Raw genomic sequence first — 22795 nt, 5'->3', positions numbered from 1 at the left:
CGCACACATTCCAGCCATTTCCCCCCTGGCCTTACACTATCTTTCTTCTGACCACTTCAGTGTGTGACGACATTCTCTTTGGCCCTGATCTCATTCATTCTTTCTGTCTCTCTCACTCTCTCTCACGTGCATATTACACATATCACATGCAATCCCTCTTAAAAGGTTGTAGTTCAACCCTAATAATGACAAACTGTGCAGATTGTTGGTCAGTCAACTTAATCTATTCTTCTTTATTCATTTGCTGATCAAACAAATATAAACATGATTTGAACCTTAACAATTGAGCCGACATGCGCAGCGTTTTACCATGAATGTGATCTCCGCGAACGTTGGCAAAATGCCTTTAAAAGCCATATTGTTGGCTGTCCAGCGCGCTGCGCTATGAATTGAATCACAGCCAAAATACTAATACAGTCCATTATAGTCCAAGTGTCCTGGACATGATCTTAACCTGGACACTATGCACCAATAGCTATTGCATTTACATGCTGTAAGTTATCCAACAATAGAAATGTAACAGCCCCTGCATGGTCAGCAACCATCAGCATTTTATAGGATAATACACACATCACATCCATGATCAGCTACACCAAGCAAAGGCCATTCACATACAGTTGCAGCATTCCTCATTTTATGCCTATGCATGTGAATTGTAGTCAACATCTGCTTTAGATAAAGAGTTTATACATGGGTTTTCCCACCAAACAAACTGACAAGCTAGCAACATTTTTCAGGTCCCAGCCAGGGTTACAGCTCTGGCCAAGACACTGACTCTCTACCTCTCTCTCCCTTGTTCGGGGATCTCTATGTTAAATATCCATCTACTGCATTGAGGGATCTCTTTGGGATCTCTTTGGGATCTCTTAGGGATCTCTTTGGGATCTCTTTAAAGCTAAAGGCAGTTCTAGGTTCTAGGTTGGCCCTCGTGGTTCTCTGGTGGGGAACTACTGGATCTAGGTTGGCCCCCTTGTGGTTCTAAGTTGGCCTTTGTGGTTTTCTGGTGAGGAACTGCTTTATCTCCTGGTCCAGCTCCTGGTTGCGTCTCTGGGCCTCGTCGCGGCTGCGTTCTGCGTTCCTCAGCCGGATCTCCAGAGCAGACACACAGCGCTTCTCTGTATCCAGGGCTGACTGCAGCTCCGCTACTGTGGCACTCAGCTCTCTGTTCCTCTGCTGCAGGCTGCATGGGAGGGGAGAGGGAGAGAGATTGCATTTATGAATGCAGAGTACAGTACACTAGTGTTGACGTCGTGTCCTTTCCAATAAAATAGTATTCCGCATCCTAAATGACACCCTATTCCCTATAGCCCTAGTCAAGGTAGTGCACTATTAGGGAATAGGGTGTCATTTGGGACAGAGACAGTATTCCATAATATAGACCTGGTAACGAGGTGCTCTGTGTCTCCCCGTCTGTCCTCCTGCTGTTCAACCTTACTGTCTGGTTGCTGGGCTGAAGATGAAACCCCAGCTCTACTGGCCTCTGTCTTCTTCTCAGGGGTCGCTGGCTGAGACTTCTGCTGGGGGTCCCTGCTGGGTTTGGAAGAGGTGGCTGTGATGTCATCATAGGTGACTGTGATGTCACTTTCTCTCCTGGCCGTCCCTCTGTCCTCCCAGTCCTTCTTCTGGACCTCTCCGAACAGAGAGGTACTCTGTAGGTCCAGGATCTTAAAGATGTCCTCTGAGAGAGTCTTCTCCCCCTTCTCCCCTTTCTCCTCGCTGCACTCATTGATGCGGCTCCAGCACTTTATGGCCTTCAGCTTGCCGGCCATCCCGGGGACTGGGCAGTTCAGGGTGGGCAGGGTCTGGGTGCGTTTGCGGGGGCTCCCGGACCAGGGGTCCATGGCTGAGGATGAGGAGGGGGCGTGGGGCTGCTGGGGCCCTGCCTGGGGGATGGAGATGGTCACTGGATCTGGCCCCAGAGTGTCTGTGTCCTCTTCCTCCTCTGGAGACTCGGACAGAGACCCCTCACACTGCAGGGACAGACAGAATGTGGATTTAGACCACAGAACTAAAATGAGAGAGAGATATCAATTTCTTCTCCAAAACATTCTGAAATCGAATCAAGCTTTGCTTAAAGTGTTCTTACAAACTGCAACACACATGAACATTTACAGAAGTGTAGCTATGCAATGCTTACTGATATAATAATGTATCATAATATACACTGAGTATACAAAACATGACTAACAAGTTGAATCCAGGTGAAAGCTATGATCTCTTATTGGTGTCACTTGTTAAATCCACTTCAATCAGTGTAGATGAAGGGGAGGAGACGGGTTAAAGAAGGATTTTTAAGCCGTGAGACAATTGAGACATGGATTGTGTATGTGGGCCATTCAGAGTGTGAATGGGCAAGACACAAGATCTAAGTGCCTTTGAGCACAGCATGGTAGTAGGATCTCAGATGCACCAGTTTGTGTCAAGAACTGCAACGCTGATGGGTTTCTCACGCTCAAATTTCCCCGTGTGCATCAAGAAGGTGTTCCTAATGTTCGGTGTACTCAATGTATTACTCCTTTAATTGTGCATGTGTTATACCACGTTCACGGTATGAAATAAGAGAAGAACCTCTTTAAGGTTGTGTCCCAAATACTACCCTATTCCCTTTATAGTGCACTGCTTTTGACCAGAGCCCTATGGGCTGCGTTGAAAATAACTGTGTGATGTTGTTACCTCAGCAGACTCCCAGCCCACAAAGCTGCGTGGAGCGCTGCTCTTCTTGTTGTCACTCTTCTCGGTGGGGGGTGAAGGAGCCACGTCTTTAGCCGGAGGAAACAGAGCCTTATGCTGTCTGATCATCACTGTCATCAGCTTCTGGATCTGAGGAGTATCTGTGAGGAGAGACACAGCCAAGCGCACAGTCTGTTCATACAAAAGACAGATCTGGAAGGGAATGAGGATACAGAAACAATTTGTCGACATAAATGGTACTGCATCTATGCATCTTAATTTCATAAATAATCTAACTGTACAGTAAGGTCAGTTTGTCATTGCATCAAGCAGCAGCAGTATGTCAAAATAAAGGTATGACTTTCAAAGTAAAAGCATAGGCCTACTGCTGATAATGACAATTACACCCCGTTACAGCATGCACTAAAGGCCTTTTCGCACCAGGGTTGGGGTCAAAACCATTTGAATTCCAGTCAATTCAGGAAGTCCACTGAAATTCAAATTCTTTCCAATGTTTTTCAACGAGGAAATGCTGGAATTGGAATTTGGTTTACTTTCTGAATTGACTGGAATTGAAATGGACTTAACGTCAACCCGGTTTCACACTGCAATTTCTTAGCCCAGGGCTATCCTTAACATGGCTTAAGATGATCCTGACAGGCAGTGGTCTGGTCTCACCCTTCATCATAGTGATGGGGTCCTCAATCTGGGACTTGAGCAGGTTGATCCCAATGACCGTGGCCAGGTTTTCAACACTCATCTTGTTCACCTTGGAGTTCTGCTGCACTTCAAATAAGAACCTTCACAGAGAGAACGTTTAGACAGCAAAGTCACACAGGGCGAGTACCAAATTATACCTTATAATGTGCCCTATTTATAGGACTTAGAATCACTCACCATGCAGATTATTATTATTTTTTTAATTATCAAACACAAAATGCTGTATGGGCAAGCTGTAGACTAATCATCACAGGGTTAGTAATCAAATTGCTTGTCAAATGTTTCAATAGAAGCTCGTTCGTCAATGGGTTCTATGATATGTCATTCAATTGAATATTCCCTACCCTGATCTGTGCTTGTGTAAGTGTCAGCTCACCTGCATATGTAGCTGAGGAGGTTGTAGTTGGTTCTAGGAAGGATGCTGATCTGCTTCTCCAGACTCTCACGACCCTGGGTGGAAAGTGAGTTGGAATATACAAAGTTCAACTAACGCACTCTTACTCAGCAGGCCTGCATCTAGTCATTTTGGCACAGGTGATAGAAATAAAGCTAAATTACAAATGATTGTGAAGAAGAAAAAAAAAAAATGCCCATGAACATTTGGCTATGGTCATCATTAAAGGAAGTGACAACACTTTGATTCAGTACATACTCATTTTGGCACAGTTGACCGATGTAGAGCTAAATCACAAATTGTAGCCTAGACGACATGTTTATTTATAAGAATATTTGGCTAACTTCTTCACTGAAGTAAATATTAGTTCCTACTGCAGCACTGTTGGGGTCCAGCATGGGGCTGCAGTCCAGGAAGTCTTGGTACTGTGTCCAAGGAACCACCGGCTCAGGCAGCTCCCGCAGGTACAGCTTGAGCAACGACGCCACTGTGTGGACATCTGTGTCACTGCAGGGCACAAAGCAGTCAGAAACAGTGCACGAGCACACCCACGCACAGTTGCACGCGCACACACATGCATGCACACATGCATACACATACACACACACACAAACAAAAACATACAGTTGTGCTGAGTGTATTTCGATTTTGTGTTGAATCCAGCTACAAATCAGTTTGTCCCCCTTTTCAACAAATTTGTCACATTAGAGAGTTCAGCGTGGGCAGAAGGTTCTTATAAAACTGTCTTTCTCTGTCTACTAGGACAGGATGTGGTGTAAGCCACAGAGCACTAACAGCAGAAAAGTGTATCAGGCATCTCTGTACTATCATCCTCACTGCATCTCTCTCATCTTACTATGCAACCTTTAGAAAAGAAGCCAACGGGATTTCAGTTTGTATAAAAAGGGCGTAATAATTGTCTGTTTGTACGTTGGCGCCCTTGAACGTTCCTTCAAACGCTCTTATGTAAGTTAGCTTAGCTTAGTTTAGCGCTGAGGCGTCTCACATTGGGAAGGAAGGTCTCTCTCCGGCGTTGAACGCGTCCCTAAACTGTTTGACTGTGTTGTCTTGTCCCGGCAGTCTGAAGATGCCTTCCTCGCTTAGTCCGTGTTCTCTGATGAACTCTGCACACTTCTGCACCAGGATGGGCACCATGTGGGAGCCGAACCGCTGCTCGTGGGTTACCGTGTCACCCAGGCTCTTGCCAAATATCGCTGAGAGGGAAGGAGAGCGGTTAGAGTAAGTCACAGCCCATACTGGAGAATCAGAGACAGGGTTTTTCAAGTTTGTGGCTAGTTCCTCATGGGTTGCGGCTTTATGTCATGGGCCCGAAGACAATTCCAAAAAGAGTCCTTGAACCAAAGTCAAGAAAATAAGTTCAGATGACTAGAGACCCGCTTTTTCCTGACCATGTGACCTGACCAGGAAAAACATATTCTGGGTCCTAGTTATATGTTTTTTTCCTGGTCAGGTCCCTTGGTCAGGGAAAACTCTTGTCCTTTAATGTCAGCAGACTATCTGTACCTCCACTAGAGGGTGATCCAACCACCCTGCGCAGCGTGCGGACCCACTCCTCCATCTCACTGTGGGAGTTGGCCATGAGGACGTACGGGTACCGCTCCCGATCACCACTGCTGCCTGGAGTACAGAGAGGGTATGACTCTCCAACATACTGGGATACATCATACATAGATTGAAAGGTATATCTTTAATTCCTCTCTCAACAGAGAGACAAGAGAGAGACATGGTGAGATGGAGGGCAAGAGAGAGACATGGTGAGATGGAGGCTGAGAGAGACATGATGAGATGGAGGCTGAGAGAGACATGATGAGATGGAGGGCAAGAGAGAGACATGGTGAGATTGAGGGCGAGAGAGAGACATGGTGAGATGGAGGGCGAGATAGAGACATGGTGAGATGGAGGACAAGAGAGAGACATGGTGAGATGGAGGGCAAGAGAGAGACATGGTGAGATGGAGGACAAGAGAGAGACATGGTGAGATTGAGGGCGAGAGAGAGACATGGTGAGATGGAGGACAAGAGAGAGACATGGTGAGATGGAGGGCAAGAGAGAGACATGGTGAGATGGAGGGCAAGAGAGAGACATGGTGAGATGGAGGACAAGAGAGAGACATGGTGAGATTGAGGGCGAGAGAGAGACATGGTGAGATGGAGGACAAGAGAGAGACATGGTGAGATGGAGGGCAAGAGAGAGACATGGTGAGATGGAGAGCAAGAGAGAGACATGGTGAGATGGAGGGCAAGAGAGAGACATGGTGAGATGGAGGACGAGAGAGAGACATGGTGAGATGGAGGACGAGAGAGAGACATGGTGAGATGGAGGGCAAGAGAGAGACATGGTGAGATGGAGGACGAGAGAGAGACATGGTGAGATGAAGGACAAGAGAGAGACATGGTGAGATGGAGGGCAAGAGAGAGACATGGTGAGATGGAGGACGAGAGAGAGACATGGTGAGATGGAGGACGAGAGAGAGACATGGTGAGATGGAGGACGAGAGAGAGACATGGTGAGATGGAGGGCAAGAGAGAGACATGGTGAGATGGAGGGCGAGAGAGAGACATGGTGAGATGGAGGACGAGAGAGAGACATGGTGAGATGGAGGACAAGAGAGAGACATGGTGAGATGGAGGGCGAGAGAGAGACATGGTGAGATGGAGGACTAGAGAGAGACATGGTGAGATGGAGGACAAGAGAGAGACATGGTGAGATGGAGGGCAAGAGAGAGACATGGTGAGATGGAGGACGAGAGAGAGACATGGTGAGATGGAGGACGAGAGAGAGACATGGTGAGATGGAGGGCAAGAGAGAGACATGGTGAGATGGAGGACAAGAGAGAGACATGGTGAGATGGAGGGCAAGAGAGAGACATGGTGAGATGGAGGCTGAGAGAGACATGATGAGATGGAGGCTGAGAGAGACATGATGAGATGGAGGGCAAGAGAGAGACATGGTGAGATTGAGGGCGAGAGAGAGACATGGTGAGATGGAGGGCGAGATAGAGACATGGTGAGATGGAGGACAAGAGAGAGACATGGTGAGATGGAGGGCAAGAGAGAGACATGGTGAGATGGAGGACAAGAGAGAGACATGGTGAGATGGAGGACAAGAGAGAGACATGGTGAGATGGAGGGCAAGAGAGAGACATGGTGAGATGGAGGACAAGAGAGAGACATGGTGAGATGGAGGGCGAGAGAGAGACATGGTGAGATGGAGGACAAGAGAGAGACAAGGTGAGATGGAGGGCAAGAGAGAGACATGGTGAGATGGAGGACAAGAGAGAGACATGGTGAGATGGAGGGCAAGAGAGAGACATGGTGAGATGGAGGACGAGAGAGAGACATGGTGAGATGGAGGACGAGAGAGAGACATGGTGAGATGGAGGGCAAGAGAGAGACATGGTGAGATGGAGGACGAGAGAGAGACATGGTGAGATGGAGGACAAGAGAGAGACATGGTGAGATGGAGGGCAAGAGAGAGACATGGTGAGATGGAGGACGAGAGAGAGACATGGTGAGATGGAGGACGAGAGAGAGACATGGTGAGATGGAGGACAAGAGAGAGACCTGGTGAGATGCAGGGCGAGAGAGAGACATGGTGAGATGGAGGACTAGAGAGAGACATGGTGAGATGGAGGACAAGAGAGAGACATGGTGAGATGGAGGGCAAGAGAGAGACATGGTGAGATGGAGGGCAAGAGAGAGACATGGTGAGATGGAGGCTGAGAGAGACATGGTGAGATGGAGGACAAGAGAGAGACATGGTGAGATGGAGGGCAAGAGAGAGACATGGTGAGATGGAGGACGAGAGAGAGACATGGTGAGATGGAGGACAAGAGAGAGACCTGGTGAGATGCAGGGCGAGAGAGAGACATGGTGAGATGGAGGACTAGAGAGAGACATGGTGAGATGGAGGACAAGAGAGAGACATGGTGAGATGGAGGGCAAGAGAGAGACATGGTGAGATGGAGGGCAAGAGAGAGACATGGTGAGATGGAGGCTGAGAGAGACATGGTGAGATGGAGGACAAGAGAGAGACATGGTGAGATGGAGGGCAAGAGAGAGACATGGTGAGATGGAGGACGAGAGAGAGACATGGTGAGATGGAGGACGAGAGAGAGACATGGTGAGATGGAGGGCAAGAGAGAGACATGGTGAGATGGAGGACGAGAGAGAGACATGGTGAGATGGAGGACAAGAGAGAGACATGGTGAGATGGAGGGCAAGAGAGAGACATGGTGAGATGGAGGACAAGAGAGAGACATGGTGAGATGGAGGGCAAGAGAGAGACATGGTGAGATGAAGGACGAGAGAGAGACATGGTGAGATGGAGGACGAGAGAGAGACATGGTGAGATGGAGGGCAAGAGAGAGACATGGTGAGATGGAGGGCAAGAGAGAGACATGGTGAGATGGAGAGCAAGAGAGAGACATGGTGAGATGGAGGACAAGAGAGAGACATGGTGAGATGGAGGACAAGAGAGAGACATGGTGAGATGGAGGGCGAGAGAGAGACATGGTGAGATGGAGGACAAGAGAGAGACATGGTGAGATGGAGGGCTAGAGAGAGACATGGTGAGATGGAGGACAAGAGAGAGACATGGTGAGATGGAGGGCAAGAGAGAGACATGGTGAGATGGAGGACAAGAGAGAGACATGGTGAGATGGAGGACAAGAGAGAGACATGGTGAGATGGAGGACAAGAGAGAGACATGGTGAGATGGAGGGCAAGAGAGAGACATGGTGAGATGGAGGCTGAGAGAGACATGGTGAGATGGAGGACAAGAGAGAGACATGGTGAGATGGAGGGCAAGAGAGAGACATGGTGAGATGGAGGACGAGAGAGAGACATGGTGAGATGGAGGACGAGAGAGAGACATGGTGAGATGGAGGGCAAGAGAGAGACATGGTGAGATGGAGGACGAGAGAGAGACATGGTGAGATGGAGGACAAGAGAGAGACATGGTGAGATGGAGGGCAAGAGAGAGACATGGTGAGATGGAGGACAAGAGAGAGACATGGTGAGATGGAGGGCAAGAGAGAGACATGGTGAGATGGAGGACGAGAGAGAGACATGGTGAGATGGAGGACGAGAGAGAGACATGGTGAGATGGAGGGCAAGAGAGAGACATGGTGAGATGGAGGGCAAGAGAGAGACATGGTGAGATGGAGAGCAAGAGAGAGACATGGTGAGATGGAGGACAAGAGAGAGACATGGTGAGATGGAGGACAAGAGAGAGACATGGTGAGATGGAGGGCGAGAGAGAGACATGGTGAGATGGAGGACAAGAGAGAGACATGGTGAGATGGAGGGCTAGAGAGAGACATGGTGAGATGGAGGACAAGAGAGAGACATGGTGAGATGGAGGGCAAGAGAGAGACATGGTGAGATGGAGGACAAGAGAGAGACATGGTGAGATGGAGGACAAGAGAGAGACATGGTGAGATGGAGGACAAGAGAGAGACATGGTGAGATGGAGGGCAAGAGAGAGACATGGTGAGATGAGGCCAAGAGAGAGACATGGTGTGATGGAGGGAACGAGAGAGAGAGAGGGGGAGAGAACACAGAGAGAGAGAGAGATACAGAGAGAGAGAGAATGAGAGAGAGAGAGAGAGAGAGAGCAAGCGAGACAGAGACAGAGACAGAGACAGAGACAGAGACAGAGACAGAGTCAGAGACAAACTGAGACTGTCTTCTGCTTACGTGGTATAATCTCAAAGAGGAATTTTCCTGGATCATCTTGATTCTGTGGGAGTTCGTTGACTTTACTGAACCTCAGCTGAATTACACCCTGGGGACAGAGAGACAAGCTGTCACTGACATCTTAGTAAACAACACATACATGTCTAGGCTACAGGAAACACAGGGAAGGACTTCAATAAAGACGGAAACATGAATAACTGAATATTGACAGCAGTAGTGTTGTTTGGATGCTTATTAAAGGTTTTCCTAACCACATGACCAGATCAGGAAAAAGCCAAAGTTAAAGGCTATAACTAGAGCCCAGACCTATCTGCCTTCTTCTCTACCCCATCTCTCACCTGGACAGTCCCTTCCTTTTCGTCTTTATGGTAGGTCAGTGTGCTTCCTCTCAGCACAAAGTAGCGCAGCTGCCAGTTCTTTACGATGGACCTCTGCTTCTTCAGCCAGCCAGCCTTCAGAGGCCTCTCCATGGACCTCCTGGTGGAGCCGGGCGAGCCTAACCCAGGGCTGCCCTCTCCAGGCATCACACTCTTAGACCGTGCTGCCGCAGAGCGGAAACAAACAGAACAGCCGTACTGTTAAAAAGAGCCTTGTTAAGAGACACTTCACTAAACACAGCCAGGATGTCAACAAGGCTCTCAACATCCGTCAAGTCAGGTCTTCCTCTTTTATTCATCTGAACATGCATCAATCTGACTTGCAGCAGATAGAAGTGGCGGCCTGGCAGGAAACAGGCCGCCTCTGTCTGACCTGCCACGCTTCCTGTTTAAGGTGCATGCTTCTCGATTCTAGTCGTGATTGTTCAATGGCAGGAACATAGTGACCTACAAATACACTGTGCCTTCAACAATCATGCACAATAGACTACAGGGAAGGGCAACACAGGAACAATAATACAGTACATGGTCTCAACTAGGCCTAAATGTAGATAAGGTTGAGTCATTTGTCCTTTACTAACAGGCCAGCCATTGCTCAACAACATGATGACTTACTGTCTAAGTTGTCTGTGGAGGATCTCAGAAGAGAGCATGAGAGAGATAAACGGAAGAGTATGAAGAAAGGATGGAGATGGGGGTAGAGTTGTAGGCTACGTGGCACACGACAGAGAGAGAAAATCACGCATGGATTGGCACGCAGGGTGGTACTGTAGCTTGCCGGACAGATGGTGTGATTGTGATTGAGAGCGTTCGCTCACTTGTTGTGTAATTCACCGTGACCTCCCAGGCCAGATGAAAGAAGAGAAGAAGATGAGCCTGGCTATATAAACAGGAAGTGACTGCATCGACGGGAGAAACACTTTGAAGGCCCCCCCCCCCCCCCCCCACCTAAAACGCAGACCCTTTGGTCTGTTTCAATAGCGTCATCCCTTGAAGAGGGCCATGTCAAAGGACTCTGGACGAACGTCTGGCCCACACACAGTGAAGTATGAGACGCCACGGAAAGAAGGAAAGACGGACACAGACCCTTGAGGAACTTTTCAACTGGACGCAGGACCTCCTAGACCCAGGAGTCCCAATGGAAGCATGAATACAATGTTCAACTTCTCAACCAAACGGAGCTTGTTGCTAGAACGGCAGCTCTTCCACGTCAGTGGGAATAGTGAGGGGTTGAAAGTGCGCGGCCGTGGCACAATCCTATTGAGTGTACAAAGAGCTGGCAGAAATAGATGTTGTTCCAAATAAGGATCTCAGTTACGTGAATATTTAACCCCTAGAGACCAGTCTTATTAAATGGCACCCTATTCCCTATGTAGTACACTACTTTTGACCAGAGCTTTATGGAGCCTGGTCAAAAGTAGGGTACTAAATAGGGAATAGTATTCTAACTTCAGCAGTTGAACTGACAGAACACGCTGGCCCCATTCAGTTGCGTGACTATACATATTCATTCTGTGTACATATTTCTTATCCCTATATAATGCCATTGACATGTATGGCTTTTGATCCTCTGATGAATCGAGGGTAGCCGTAGATAAAAATGTGTGTACAGTGTACTGGTGTAAGGGAAATTATAGGAGTCATCAGGCCTTCTCGCACAGTCGCTCTCACACACAAACACACGAGTCTGCAGAGTCACAGCTACTGTTCTGACATTTCATCAACTTCCTGCTGAAAGTACCCAAAGGGCACAGAGAAAATGAGAAACGCCTTGCTGCCTGAAACTATAGCACTACATTTTCTTGAGATGAGGACTGGGGTTAAGTTCTCAGGGTTGTGAGTAACTGACTGGTAAAGTATACTGTGTGATAAATGAAACAATCATGGAAGTCAATCAATCAATCAAATGTATTTATAAAGCCCCTCTTACATCAGCTGATATATCATAGTGCTGTACAGAAACCCAGCCAAAAACCCCAAACAGCAAGTAATGCAGGTGTAGAAGCACGGTGGCTCGGAAAAACTCCCTAGAAAGGCCGGAAAGCTAGGAAGAAACCTAGAGAGGAACCAGGCTGTCGTAGCATAAGAAGTCACTTCTTTTCATAGAAATAATAAGAAACTTGTTTCCCAGCAATGCTGATGTGTACCCACTAAACTACATAAACCTGTTCATCATAAATAGGAGCAGTATCCACACTGTTTTACCTGACAGGTTGATGACAGCTGCAACATTCCACTAATAGTTGTGTGAAGTCATGACATTGCCATATAAGGCTATGTCGGCTATATATGTATTCACCTGCACTCATGCACTGTTTTGTTAAGTTATAGGTGCACCACACCTGCTGTAATCAGGTGCATGATCCTTCTGTAAGCCATGGCCCTGGACAACAAACACAGCTTAACACAGAAATATAACCAAGTATAAGAACAACAGTCTAAATAAAACACTCTCAGTATGCCGCTGGCACACACAGTGCCACAGTCAACCTCATGTCTAGGGATGGCTGGGTTACTTTGTAAATGTAATCCGTTATAGTTACTAGTTAGTTAGCTGTCCAAAATTGTAATCAGTGACGTAACTTTTGGATTACCCAAACTCAGTAACGTAATCGGATTACTTTCAGTTATTTTGGGTTACTTTCCTTTTAAGAAGCATTGGAAGAAAACAGAAAGGATCCACCAAATGCATTTGGTGTGTCCTCATAGTAGTCTCTGACTTGTGGTCATACCCACTCAGATGGAACAAGTTTAAAGTACCAATGCAGCCGTTTTTATCTCAATATCAAATCATTTCTGGCTAACAATTAAGTACCTTAATGTGATTGTTTTAAATTAAACTTGTCAAAAAGAAACAAAAGTAGCTTCTTAGGAAAGAGCAATTTCTCAAGCAAGAATTTTGCACGGACTCTGGGAGTGGTCTGAGTGGGGAGGGGAAAACTGAACATTTGCTGTTATTGGCAGAGAGGTTTAGAACTCTGGTCTAGTAGCTAATGTACTGCCTGGTGATGTCACCAGGCAAGCCAAAACTCCATCCCACCAAAACAGGCTGAAATTTTAAGCATTTTTTTCTACATTCTCACAATTTCACAGCAGTTGTTATTATTCCAACCACAAAGTGTGGAAATATAACTTTAGAAAATCCTATTTTTGACTGCACTGGGCCGTTAAACCCACAGGTCCAGTCTCTATACCTCTTCAGAGACGCATGTAACACACATGCACTAGTGTACAATGCAACTGATGATACAACAACACATTTTCCTATTTACGCAAATGCAATGACTCCCAAGAATAGCTTCATGTTTAGGATAACATCCAGTAACTTACCTATTCTAGATGTTTCAGCTTTAAGGGTACTGAAGTCCCAGTTCCGAGGTAGCTTGAGCGACATGATTCCTCCTTCATAGAAAAGATCAGTATCTCACTTCACAACACACTCACACACTCACGCGCACACACACACTCACATATATACACACAGCACACACACATGTATGAGGGGTTTTGCTGTAGATCTCCAGTCTGTCTGTCACACTAAAACCTTTCTGTATCTGACTTCCTACTTCCTGTATAGCTACTAATCTATCTTTTCATTTTTTTTTCAACATGTCAAAACACGTTCTTTCATGTTCCCTCTACTTCCCTCTAGATACATGTTCTGCTATTCTAATACTTCACCGCACTGTAAATACTTCCCTCTCCAGGTAGGTATATCATAGCAAGTGCTCTACGATAGAAGGTTTCAAATGACGAACCATTCACTAGTGTCACTTAACCACTGGTCTCCCTTTATTCTCTCTCAGGAGGAAGTGGGTTTTGTTTCTGGGTTGCAGTCTCTTCAAGCTGTGGCAATGTCGCTTACCGGCAACATGCAGCCTACGGTATGTGTTCACAGTCATACATTTCAACTAGATTTTTTAAGTCTAAAATTGTAACATTGTGGCTTGCTGGTACAGCATTGGTGATTTATTTTAAAATTTGTGCACTGATTAATATGTTACAAAACTGCCCTAATGAGAACCACAGCACAACACACTCTGAGGAAAACTATAGTCAGGGGTGAAAGTAGGCTATAGTGTTCCTGCCTCATTCAAAGGTACAGTATTCATTCTTAAAAGTCTAAGCTGTTGCGGGGGGTTCCTAGCTGACATATAGAATTGTTTTATGATGGTCATACTATAAATCATTTAGCTATTTGATTTGACATTTTAGGACCCATTTATGTATAAAAAAATATATATAAAAGGATTTGATAAAATATTGATTTGGCCTTTACTACTGTAGCCCAGAGAAACTCATTGAATAACATATTCATTAATGGCAAAAGACAGTCAAAAAATACATAATAAGAAACACGTTTTTTAAGTTTTTGTCCTATATCTAGGAGATATAAGAAAGCTCAGAAAAAAAAAAATATATATCCACAGTACCAGTCAAAAGTTTGGACGCACCTACTCATTCAAGGGTTTTTCTTTATTTTTACTATTTTCTACATTGTAGAATAATAGTGAAGACATCAAAACTGTGAAATAACACATATGGAATCATGTAGTAATCAAAGAAGTGTTAAGCAAATCAAAATATATTTTAGATTTTAGATTCTTCAAAGTAGCCAACCTTTGCCTTGATGACAGCTTTGCACACTCTTGGCATTCTCTCAACCAGCTTCACCTGGAATGCTATTCCAACAGTCTTGAAGGAGTTCCCACATATGCTAAGTACTTGTTCGCATACCGCCCCAACAGATCCACAGATGACGCAATCTCAATCACACCACACCACACCGCCCTTTCTCACCTGGACAAAAGGAACACCTATGTGTGAATGCTGTTCATCGACTACAGCTCAGTGTTCAACACCATAGTGCCCAAGAAGCTCATCACTAAGCTAAGGACTCTGGGACTAAACACCTCCCTCTACAACTGGATCCTGGACTTCCTGACGTGCCGACCCCCAGGTGGTAAGAGTAGGCAAAGATACGTCTGCCACGCTGATCCTTAACACTGGGGCCCCTCAGGGGTGTGTACTTAGTCCCCTCCTGTATTCTCTGTTCACCCACGACTGCGTGGTCAAACACGACTCTAACACCATCATTAAGTTTGGGGCCAAGCTTCCTGCCATCCAGGACCTATATATTAGGCAGTGTCATAAGAAAGCCCATAAAATTGTCAGAGACTCTAGTCACTGACTGTTTTCTCTGCTACCCCACGGCAAGCGGTACCGGAGCGCCAAGTCTTGGACCAAAAGGCTCCTCAACAGCTTCTACCCCCAAGCCATTAGACTACTGAACAACTCATAAAAACCGCCACTGGACAATTTACATTGACCCCCCGTACACTGCTGCTACTCGCTGTTTGTTTGTTACCTATGCATAGTCACTTCGCCCCCACCTACATGTACAGATTACCTCAACTAGCCTGTACCCTTGCACACTGACTCGGTACCGGTGCCCCCTGTATATAGCCTCGTTATTGTTATTCTTATTGTGTTAATTTTTATTATTACTTTTTATTTTAGCCTACTTGGTAAATATTTTCTTCTTCTTGAACTGCACTGTTGGTTAAGGGCTTGTAAGTAAGCATTTCACAGTAAAGTCTACACTTGTTGTATTCGGCGCATGTGGCAAATCAAGTTTGATTTGATTTGATGGCTGCTCTTCCATCCCTCTGCGGTCCAACTCATCCAAAACCATCTCAATTGGGTTGAGGTTGGGTGATTGTAGATGCCAGGTCATCTGATACAGCACTCCATCACTCTCCTTCTTGGTCAAATAGCCCTTACACAGCCTGGAGGTGTGCTGGGTCATTGTTCTGTTGAAAAACAAATGATAGTCCCACTAAGCGCAAACCAGATAGGATGGCGTATTGCTCCAGAATGCTGTGGTAGACATGCTGGTTAAGTGTGCCTTGAATTCTGAATAAATCACAGACAATCTCACCAGCAGAGCACCCCCACACTATCACACCTCCTCCTACATGCTTCACAGTGGGAACCACACATGCGGAGATCATCCGTTCACATACTCTGCATCTCACAAAGACAGGGCGGTTGGAACCAAAAATCTCTAATTTGGACTCATCAGACCAAAGGACAGATTTCCACTAGTCTAATGTCCATTGCTCGTGTTTCTTGGCCCAAGCAAGTCTCTTCTTCTTATTGGTGTCCTTTAGTAGTGGTTTCTTTGCAACAATTCGACCATGAAAGCCTGATTCACGCAGTCTCCTCTGAACAGTTGATGTTGAGATGTGTCTGGTACTTGAACTCTGTGAAGCATTTATTTGCACTGCAATTTTTAAGCCTGGTAACTCTAATGAACTTATCCTCTGCAGCAGAGGTAACTCTGGGTCTTTGTTTCTTGTGGTGGTCCTCATGAGAGCCAGTTTCATAGCGCTTGATGATTTTTGCGACTGCACTTGAAGAACATTTTTCGCATTGACTGATCTTCATGTCTTAAAGTAATGTTGACCTATCGTTTCTCTTTGCTTATTTGAGCTGTTCTTGCCATAATATAGACTTGGTCTTGTACCAAAGAGGGCTATCTTCTGTATACCACCCCTACCTTGTCACATCACAACTGATTGGCTCAAACGCATTAAGGAAAGAAATTCCACAAATTACATTTTAACAAGGCACACCTGTTAATTGAAATGCATTCCAGGTCACTATCTCATGAAGCTGGTTGAGAAAATGTCAAGAGTGTGCAAAGCTGTCATCAAGGCAAAGGGTGGCTACTTTGAAGAATCTCAAATCTCAAATATATTTTGATTTGTTTAACACTTTTTTGGTTACTACATGATTCAATATGTTTTATTTCATAGTTTTGATGTCTTCACTATGTAGAAACAATTTCTACAATGTAGAAAATAGTAAAACATTAAGAAAAACCCTTGAATGAGTATGTTGGTCCAAACTTTTTACTGGTACTGTATATATATCATTTTTTAACAAATATTTAACCCCTTTTTTGGGTAGGCACAAAACTACCTTCATACTTCCATCATGTTTTTAACTGGTACCAGTTACCTTCAGAAGAGTCCCGTGACACCTGTCACCGTGTTCGTGAGAGTTTCCCCTTTCCATAGAGTGGTCATAATAGTAGTAGATAATAATATATTTTTCGGGATGTCTCATGGTCTGACAAACACTGCTCTAGCTCTGCCTCCTTTCATCACTGATGCGGAAGTGCGACATCGGTGGATGCAGTGGATTGAGACGCATCCAACGGGAAAACCCCCCCAGATATCTCTAGCATAAACTGACGGATTTTGATGGGGAGATTATTTTATTATGTTACTTAGATTGATGCACCGATGCGTCAATCGACTCTAGAGGGCTAATAATAACTGGAACTGTTAGCAGATAAGAAAACAGGGAAGTTCAGAGGTACAGGGAAGAACACACGCACACAGATCATGCCATCTAACATGAACAGGGTATTTACTGAAAGGCAAAGCACATTTTCTGGCATTATCAAGAATGTACAACTTCAAACGATTTCCTAAATCAAATACAATTTAACACAAATCATTGCACAATATACAATAATAACAAAATCATAAAATATCAATATCTAAAAGCGAAACAATACCCACAGGAGGGGTATATGCGACGTGTGAACAGCAAAACATAGCAGGTACAGTTGAAGTCGGAAGTTTACATACACTTAGGTTGGAGTCATTAAAACTCGTTCTTCAACCACTCCACAAATTTCTTGTTAACAAACTATAGTTTTGGCAAGTCGGTTAGGACATCTACTTTGTGCATGACACAAGTCATTTTTCCAATAATTGTTTACAGACAGATTATTTCACTTATAATTCACTGTATCACAATTCCAGTGGGTCAGAAGTTTACATACACTAAGTTGACTGTGCCTTTAAACAGCTTGGAAAATTCCAGAAAATTATGTCATGGCTTTAGAAGCTTCTGATAGGCTAATTGACATAATTTGAGTCAATTGGAGGTGTACCTGTGGATGTATTTCAAGGCCTACCTTCAAACTCAGTGCCTTTTTGCTTGACATCATGGGAAAATCAAAAGAAATCAGTCAGGACCTCAGAAAAAACAAAGTCTGGTTCATTCTTGGGAGCAATTTCCAAATGCCTGAAGGTGCCACCTTCATCTGTACAAACAATAGTACGCAAGTATAAACACCACGAGACCACGCAACCGTCATACCGCTCAGGAAGGAGACGCGTTCTGTCTCCTAGAGATGAACGTACTTTGGTGCAAAAAGTGCAAATAAATCCCAGAACAACAGCAAATGACCTTGTGAAGATGCTGGAGGAAACAGGTACAAAAGTATTATATCCACAGTAAAAGTCCTATATCGACATAACCTGAAAGGCCGCTCAGCAAGGAAGAAGCCACTGCTCCAAAACCACCATAAAAAAGCCAGACTACGATTTGCAACTGCACATGGGGACAAAGATCATGCTTTTTGGAGAAATGTCCTCTGGTCTGATGAAACAAAAATAGAACTGTTTGGCCATAATGACCATCGTTATGTTTTGGAGGAAAAAGGGGGAAGCTTGCAAGCCGAAGAACACCATCCAAAACGTGAAGCACGGGGGTGGCAGCATCATGTTGTGGGGGTGCTTTGCTGCAGGAGGCACTTCACAAAATAGATGGCCTCATGAGGGAGGAAAATTATGTGGATATATTGAAGCAACATCTCAAGACATCAGTCAGGAAGTTAAAGCTTGGTTGCAAATGGGTCTTCCAAATGGGCAATGAACCCAAGCATACTTCCAAAGTTGTGGCAAAATGGCTTAAGGACAGCAAAGTCAAGGTATTGGAGTGGCCATCACAAAGCCCTGACCTCAATCTTATAGGAAATGTGTGGGCAGAACTGTGCGTGTGCGAGCAAGGAGGCCTACAAACCTGACTCAGTTACACCAGCTCTGTCAGGAGGAATGGGCCAAAATTCACCCAACTTATTGTGGGAAGCTTGTGGAAGGCTACCTGAAATGTTTGACTCAAATTAAACAATTTAAAGGCAATGCTACCAAATACTAATTGAGTGTATGTAAACTTCTGACCAACTGGGAATGTGATGAAATAAATAAATAATTCACTCTACTATTATTCTGACACTTCACATTCTTAAAATAAAGTGGTGATCCTAACTGACCTAAGATAGGGAATTTTTACTAGGATTACATGTCAGGAATTGTGAAAAACTGAGTTTAAATGTATTTGGCTGAGGTGTATGTAAACTTCCGACTTCAACTGTATCCATACATTTCATAATGTCCTGGCTAGCTTGGTAAGAGTCATACACTACTAAAATAGAACTGTGTGATAGGGAATTGCACAATGATAGCCAATTACATGAGCTGCAGAAAATAGGTATGCTCAATATTATGATTAACCTATTGCTGAGGGAAATTCTCATTTATGTAAGAGCAAGTCGCTAAGGAGGAATAATGATGCCCATTTCCCCCTATAAGTAGTTTCCTTTCAACCTTCAGGAGATGGAATGCATCGAACAGCAGTGATGCAGATGGAATAATAACCTTGCTGCTTTTAAGTGCAATACTGGCAGAGGCTCAAAAAATAGATCAAGGAGGACTCTCAATTAGGAAAAGCTAGTTTAGCCTTTAGCTCACTCTAGTGGCAGCTATCTGTAATACAGACATGGTACTGGCCCAGTACTGTTTGTACCACCAATGAAGTCCAAGGGAAATGTACCCCCTTCTCACTGGTTGGCTTCCGACTTTACTTCTATTAATACCTCCCTTAACTACACATCATGAGACATCGCAATAGGTTCCCTCTCTTGAGCGCATCACACAGATAACACATGCTCAGTAAGAGCTTCTATAGACAGACAACAGACAATATCAGAAAATACAAGACTAGCTAATGCACCAGATACCACAGCAATAAGAGAGAAAATAGCGACATGCGTATTTGAACAAAGTCTCTCCTCTAGTCCTATATTACCTGAATATTTCTCTGAACATTAGCTAAATGTGTGAGTTATGTAAATGTACAAAACAGAAGAATATAGATAATATAATTTATAAACAGCTGGATTTGGATGATATAATAATAATATAGAAAAACAAAGGTAAGTTTAATACCAGTACACTACAGTATACAATTCACAGAATAACAATAACAGGAAAGGTAGAGAAGACTGACATAACATCAAATAATTATCACAAAAATGTATAGGAAAAAAATCATATAACATATAACATGTTTAAAGTAGGCATTTCTAGGAGTAGAGCTGCATGGTTTTTGGAGTGTATAGAGGCCCCCCATGTCGAGCGGCGTTCCATATCAGTGGAGACAGATGGGATGGAAGGTGAGGATGTGAAGCACAGAGACATAATGGCAGCGGAGGTGTAGAGTAATGCAGACGATTGCCCAATCCGAAACATACCTCTATGGCTTTTTAGTCACCGGATTCCCTGTTATCCCTCCTTCCTGTAAGTATAGGATCCTACACGGACATTTCACAGCCTACATTTATACTTGATATTGCTTTCCTGTTACATTCACGGAATAAAATGTGCTACTTATGACTCAATCCTACATAAAACATTTTACTGACAGAAACGGAGGTACCTTTTCAATATCTTTGTAGCTAGTGATTGTTCAAGTTCAAGATGCATGAGGCGTGGCTTGATAAAATTCGACCTAGGCTACCCAAAAAATAATGTGTCAGTCTACAACATGGGCCCCATCCCGAGTTACTGTACACATATGGAATCAATTAATGATCGACCAATTATACAGTAAGTCAGCATTGGGCCCTATGTGATCAGTCAGAGTCAAAGGTAATCTGTATGTGGGTCAATCACAGCCTGCAACACACCCATCTATTTAATTAAACACATCAACCCCTAATATTCTTATAGATGAGCCTCGGGCCGTATTCGTAAAGCATCTCAGAGTCGGAGTGGGATCTGTCCTCGCTGTTCATATAATGTTATCCACTATGATCTTAAAGGCTAGAAATAGCTTAGATAGAACATATCTACCGCTTCTTAGACTTACTTTCAATGAGAATTACAGACCTATAACTCACATTTCGATGTGAATATGGTTAGGTCACCCAAAAAGTTACATATTGTAGCTTTAAAGAATACAGGCCCTGGTTTCCCCACTAACACCATTCATGTCATGTCACACTCAGATTGGTCTATAGACTGGTCCTTGTAAATGAACACTTGACACCGGGTACAACCAAGGAGAAGAGTTTAACCATTTATGTTGATGTGACCACAAAAGTCCCTCGGTGATGATCTCACAATGGCATCAAGGAGGACATACATCAACAGCATCTGTAGCTTTACTGTAGCTTTACAAAATCTATTCTTAGTTCACCTGGTGAGATTGATTATGAAATAGGTGTTATTACTGTTCTCGACCCACAGGAGGGGTGTGTAACCATGAGCACTATCTGTGAGCCTGTGTGTGTGTGTGTGTGTGTGCACCCCATTCCCTTTATAGTGCACTACTTTTGACCAGGGCCCATAGTGCTCTGGTCAAAAGCAGTACAGTATAAAGGGAATAGGCTGCCATTTGGGACACACTGCCAGTGTTTGTACTATCAGGCTGTGGTAGTGTGGTCTGAGAGGGAGCAGACTTGGCAGTGCAAAAATCATTAGCATGAAATGCTAGCAGAGTGATTATGTGACTCCATTACTGTCCCATAGCTTTGGAAACTGTACACAGCATGATCCATTCACTCCACCATCCTGGCACTTCCTATACAACACTCTATAACAGCTGAAAACAAGTGTGTGTCTGCCTCTTAGAAGATTAAAACAATTTCTTTTTTAAGTATGGTGGTCATTTGTAACTATTCTTCAATTACAAAAGCTAATGTAAAACATGGACGGTGTCCCATCTCACTCATTCCTATGAGAACCTCAACAGTGGCCATCGGAGCCAGAAATACATGGAGCACATAGAGAGAAAGAGACACAGTATATATACACTGAACAAAAACGCAACGTGTAAAGTGTTGGTCCCATTTTTCATGAGCTGAAATAAAAGATATCAGACATGTTCCATACGCACAAAAAGCTTATTTCTCTCAAACTTTGTGCACAAATGTGTTCACATCCCTGTTAGTGATCATTTATCCACCTGACAGGTGTGGGATATCAAGAAGCTGATTAAACAGCCTGATCATTACACAGGAGCACCTTATACTGGGGACAATAAAAGGCCACTAAAATGTGGTTTTGTCAAACAACACAATGCCACAGATGTCTCAAGTTTTGAAGGAGTGTGCAATTGGCATGCTGACTGCAGGAATGTCCAACAGAGCAGTTGGCAGAGAATTGACGGTTCATTTCTGTACCATAAGCCACCTCCAACATCGTTTTAGATCATTTGGCAGTACATCCAACCGGCCTCACAACCACGTGTAACCTCGCCAGCCCAGGACCTCCACCTGTGGGATCGTCTTTGTGTGGAAAAACACATTCTGATTGGCTAGGCCTGGCTCTGGCTCCCCAGTGGGTGGGTCCTACAGTATGCCCTCCCATGGCTGCGACCCAGCCCCAGTCATGCGGAACCCATAGACTATGGCCTAATGAATTTATTTAAATTGACTGATTTCCTTCTATGAACTGTAACTCAGTAAAATCTTTGAAATTGTTGCACTTATATTTTAGTTCAAAACACCTCTGGTGGCTGTCATCCACCATGAACTGATCTCTGATAACGGAACTTGATTGGCAAATAAATAACCATCGCTAAAACCCCAACATATCAGTCCCGCACCAAAAGGAGAACCGTTTTACATAAAACTTCTTACATTAAGGCAGACAACTGTGTAGTAAACTATCAGAAATGGCAAACAACTATATTGTGAAATACCAACTAGTCTTCCTATACTATTCCCTTGTCATTTTACAACGTGTATTCCATCCATTGCTGTGCAG

General features: G+C 44.5%; 1 protein-coding gene across 1 annotated transcript; it reads right to left on the bottom strand.

Moving 5' to 3' along the window:
* Nucleotides 1-208: 208 nt before the first annotated feature.
* On the bottom strand, nucleotides 209-13617 carry LOC120038490 (rho GTPase-activating protein 25-like). Its single transcript, XM_038984249.1, has 11 exons — nucleotides 13212-13617; nucleotides 9843-10045; nucleotides 9505-9592; nucleotides 5309-5422; nucleotides 4791-4998; nucleotides 4159-4291; nucleotides 3767-3840; nucleotides 3349-3470; nucleotides 2674-2831; nucleotides 1381-1970; nucleotides 209-1180 (listed from the first exon to the last, which is right to left on the bottom strand). The coding sequence occupies exons 1-11, from the start codon at nucleotides 13273-13275 to the stop codon at nucleotides 979-981; spliced, it is 1956 nt and encodes a 651-aa protein (XP_038840177.1). The 5' UTR covers nucleotides 13276-13617; the 3' UTR covers nucleotides 209-978.
* Between the last annotated feature and the right edge of the window lie 9178 nt (nucleotides 13618-22795).

Source organism: Salvelinus namaycush, chromosome 1 (assembly GCF_016432855.1).
Source record: "Salvelinus namaycush isolate Seneca chromosome 1, SaNama_1.0, whole genome shotgun sequence".
In the NCBI taxonomy this organism is placed as follows: domain Eukaryota; kingdom Metazoa; phylum Chordata; class Actinopteri; order Salmoniformes; family Salmonidae; genus Salvelinus; species Salvelinus namaycush.
The sequence above is the reverse complement of the archived record's forward strand: the minus strand, read 5'-3'. Positions and strand labels throughout refer to the sequence as shown.

Bases quoted from the DNA above. Each gene is read 5' to 3' on its own strand.
- LOC120038490 (XM_038984249.1), bottom strand. From the start codon at position 13,275: ATGTCGCTCAAGCTACCTCGGAACTGGGACTTCAGTACCCTTAAAGCT. The intron at 4,999-5,308 runs GTACAGATAGTC...CTTCCCTCTCAG, and splicing joins TGGATCACCCTCTAGTGGAG to CGATATTTGGCAAGAGCCTG. The intron at 3,471-3,766 runs GTGAGCTGACAC...CTCTCTGTGAAG, and splicing joins CTCCTCAGCTACATATGCAG to GTTCTTATTTGAAGTGCAGC.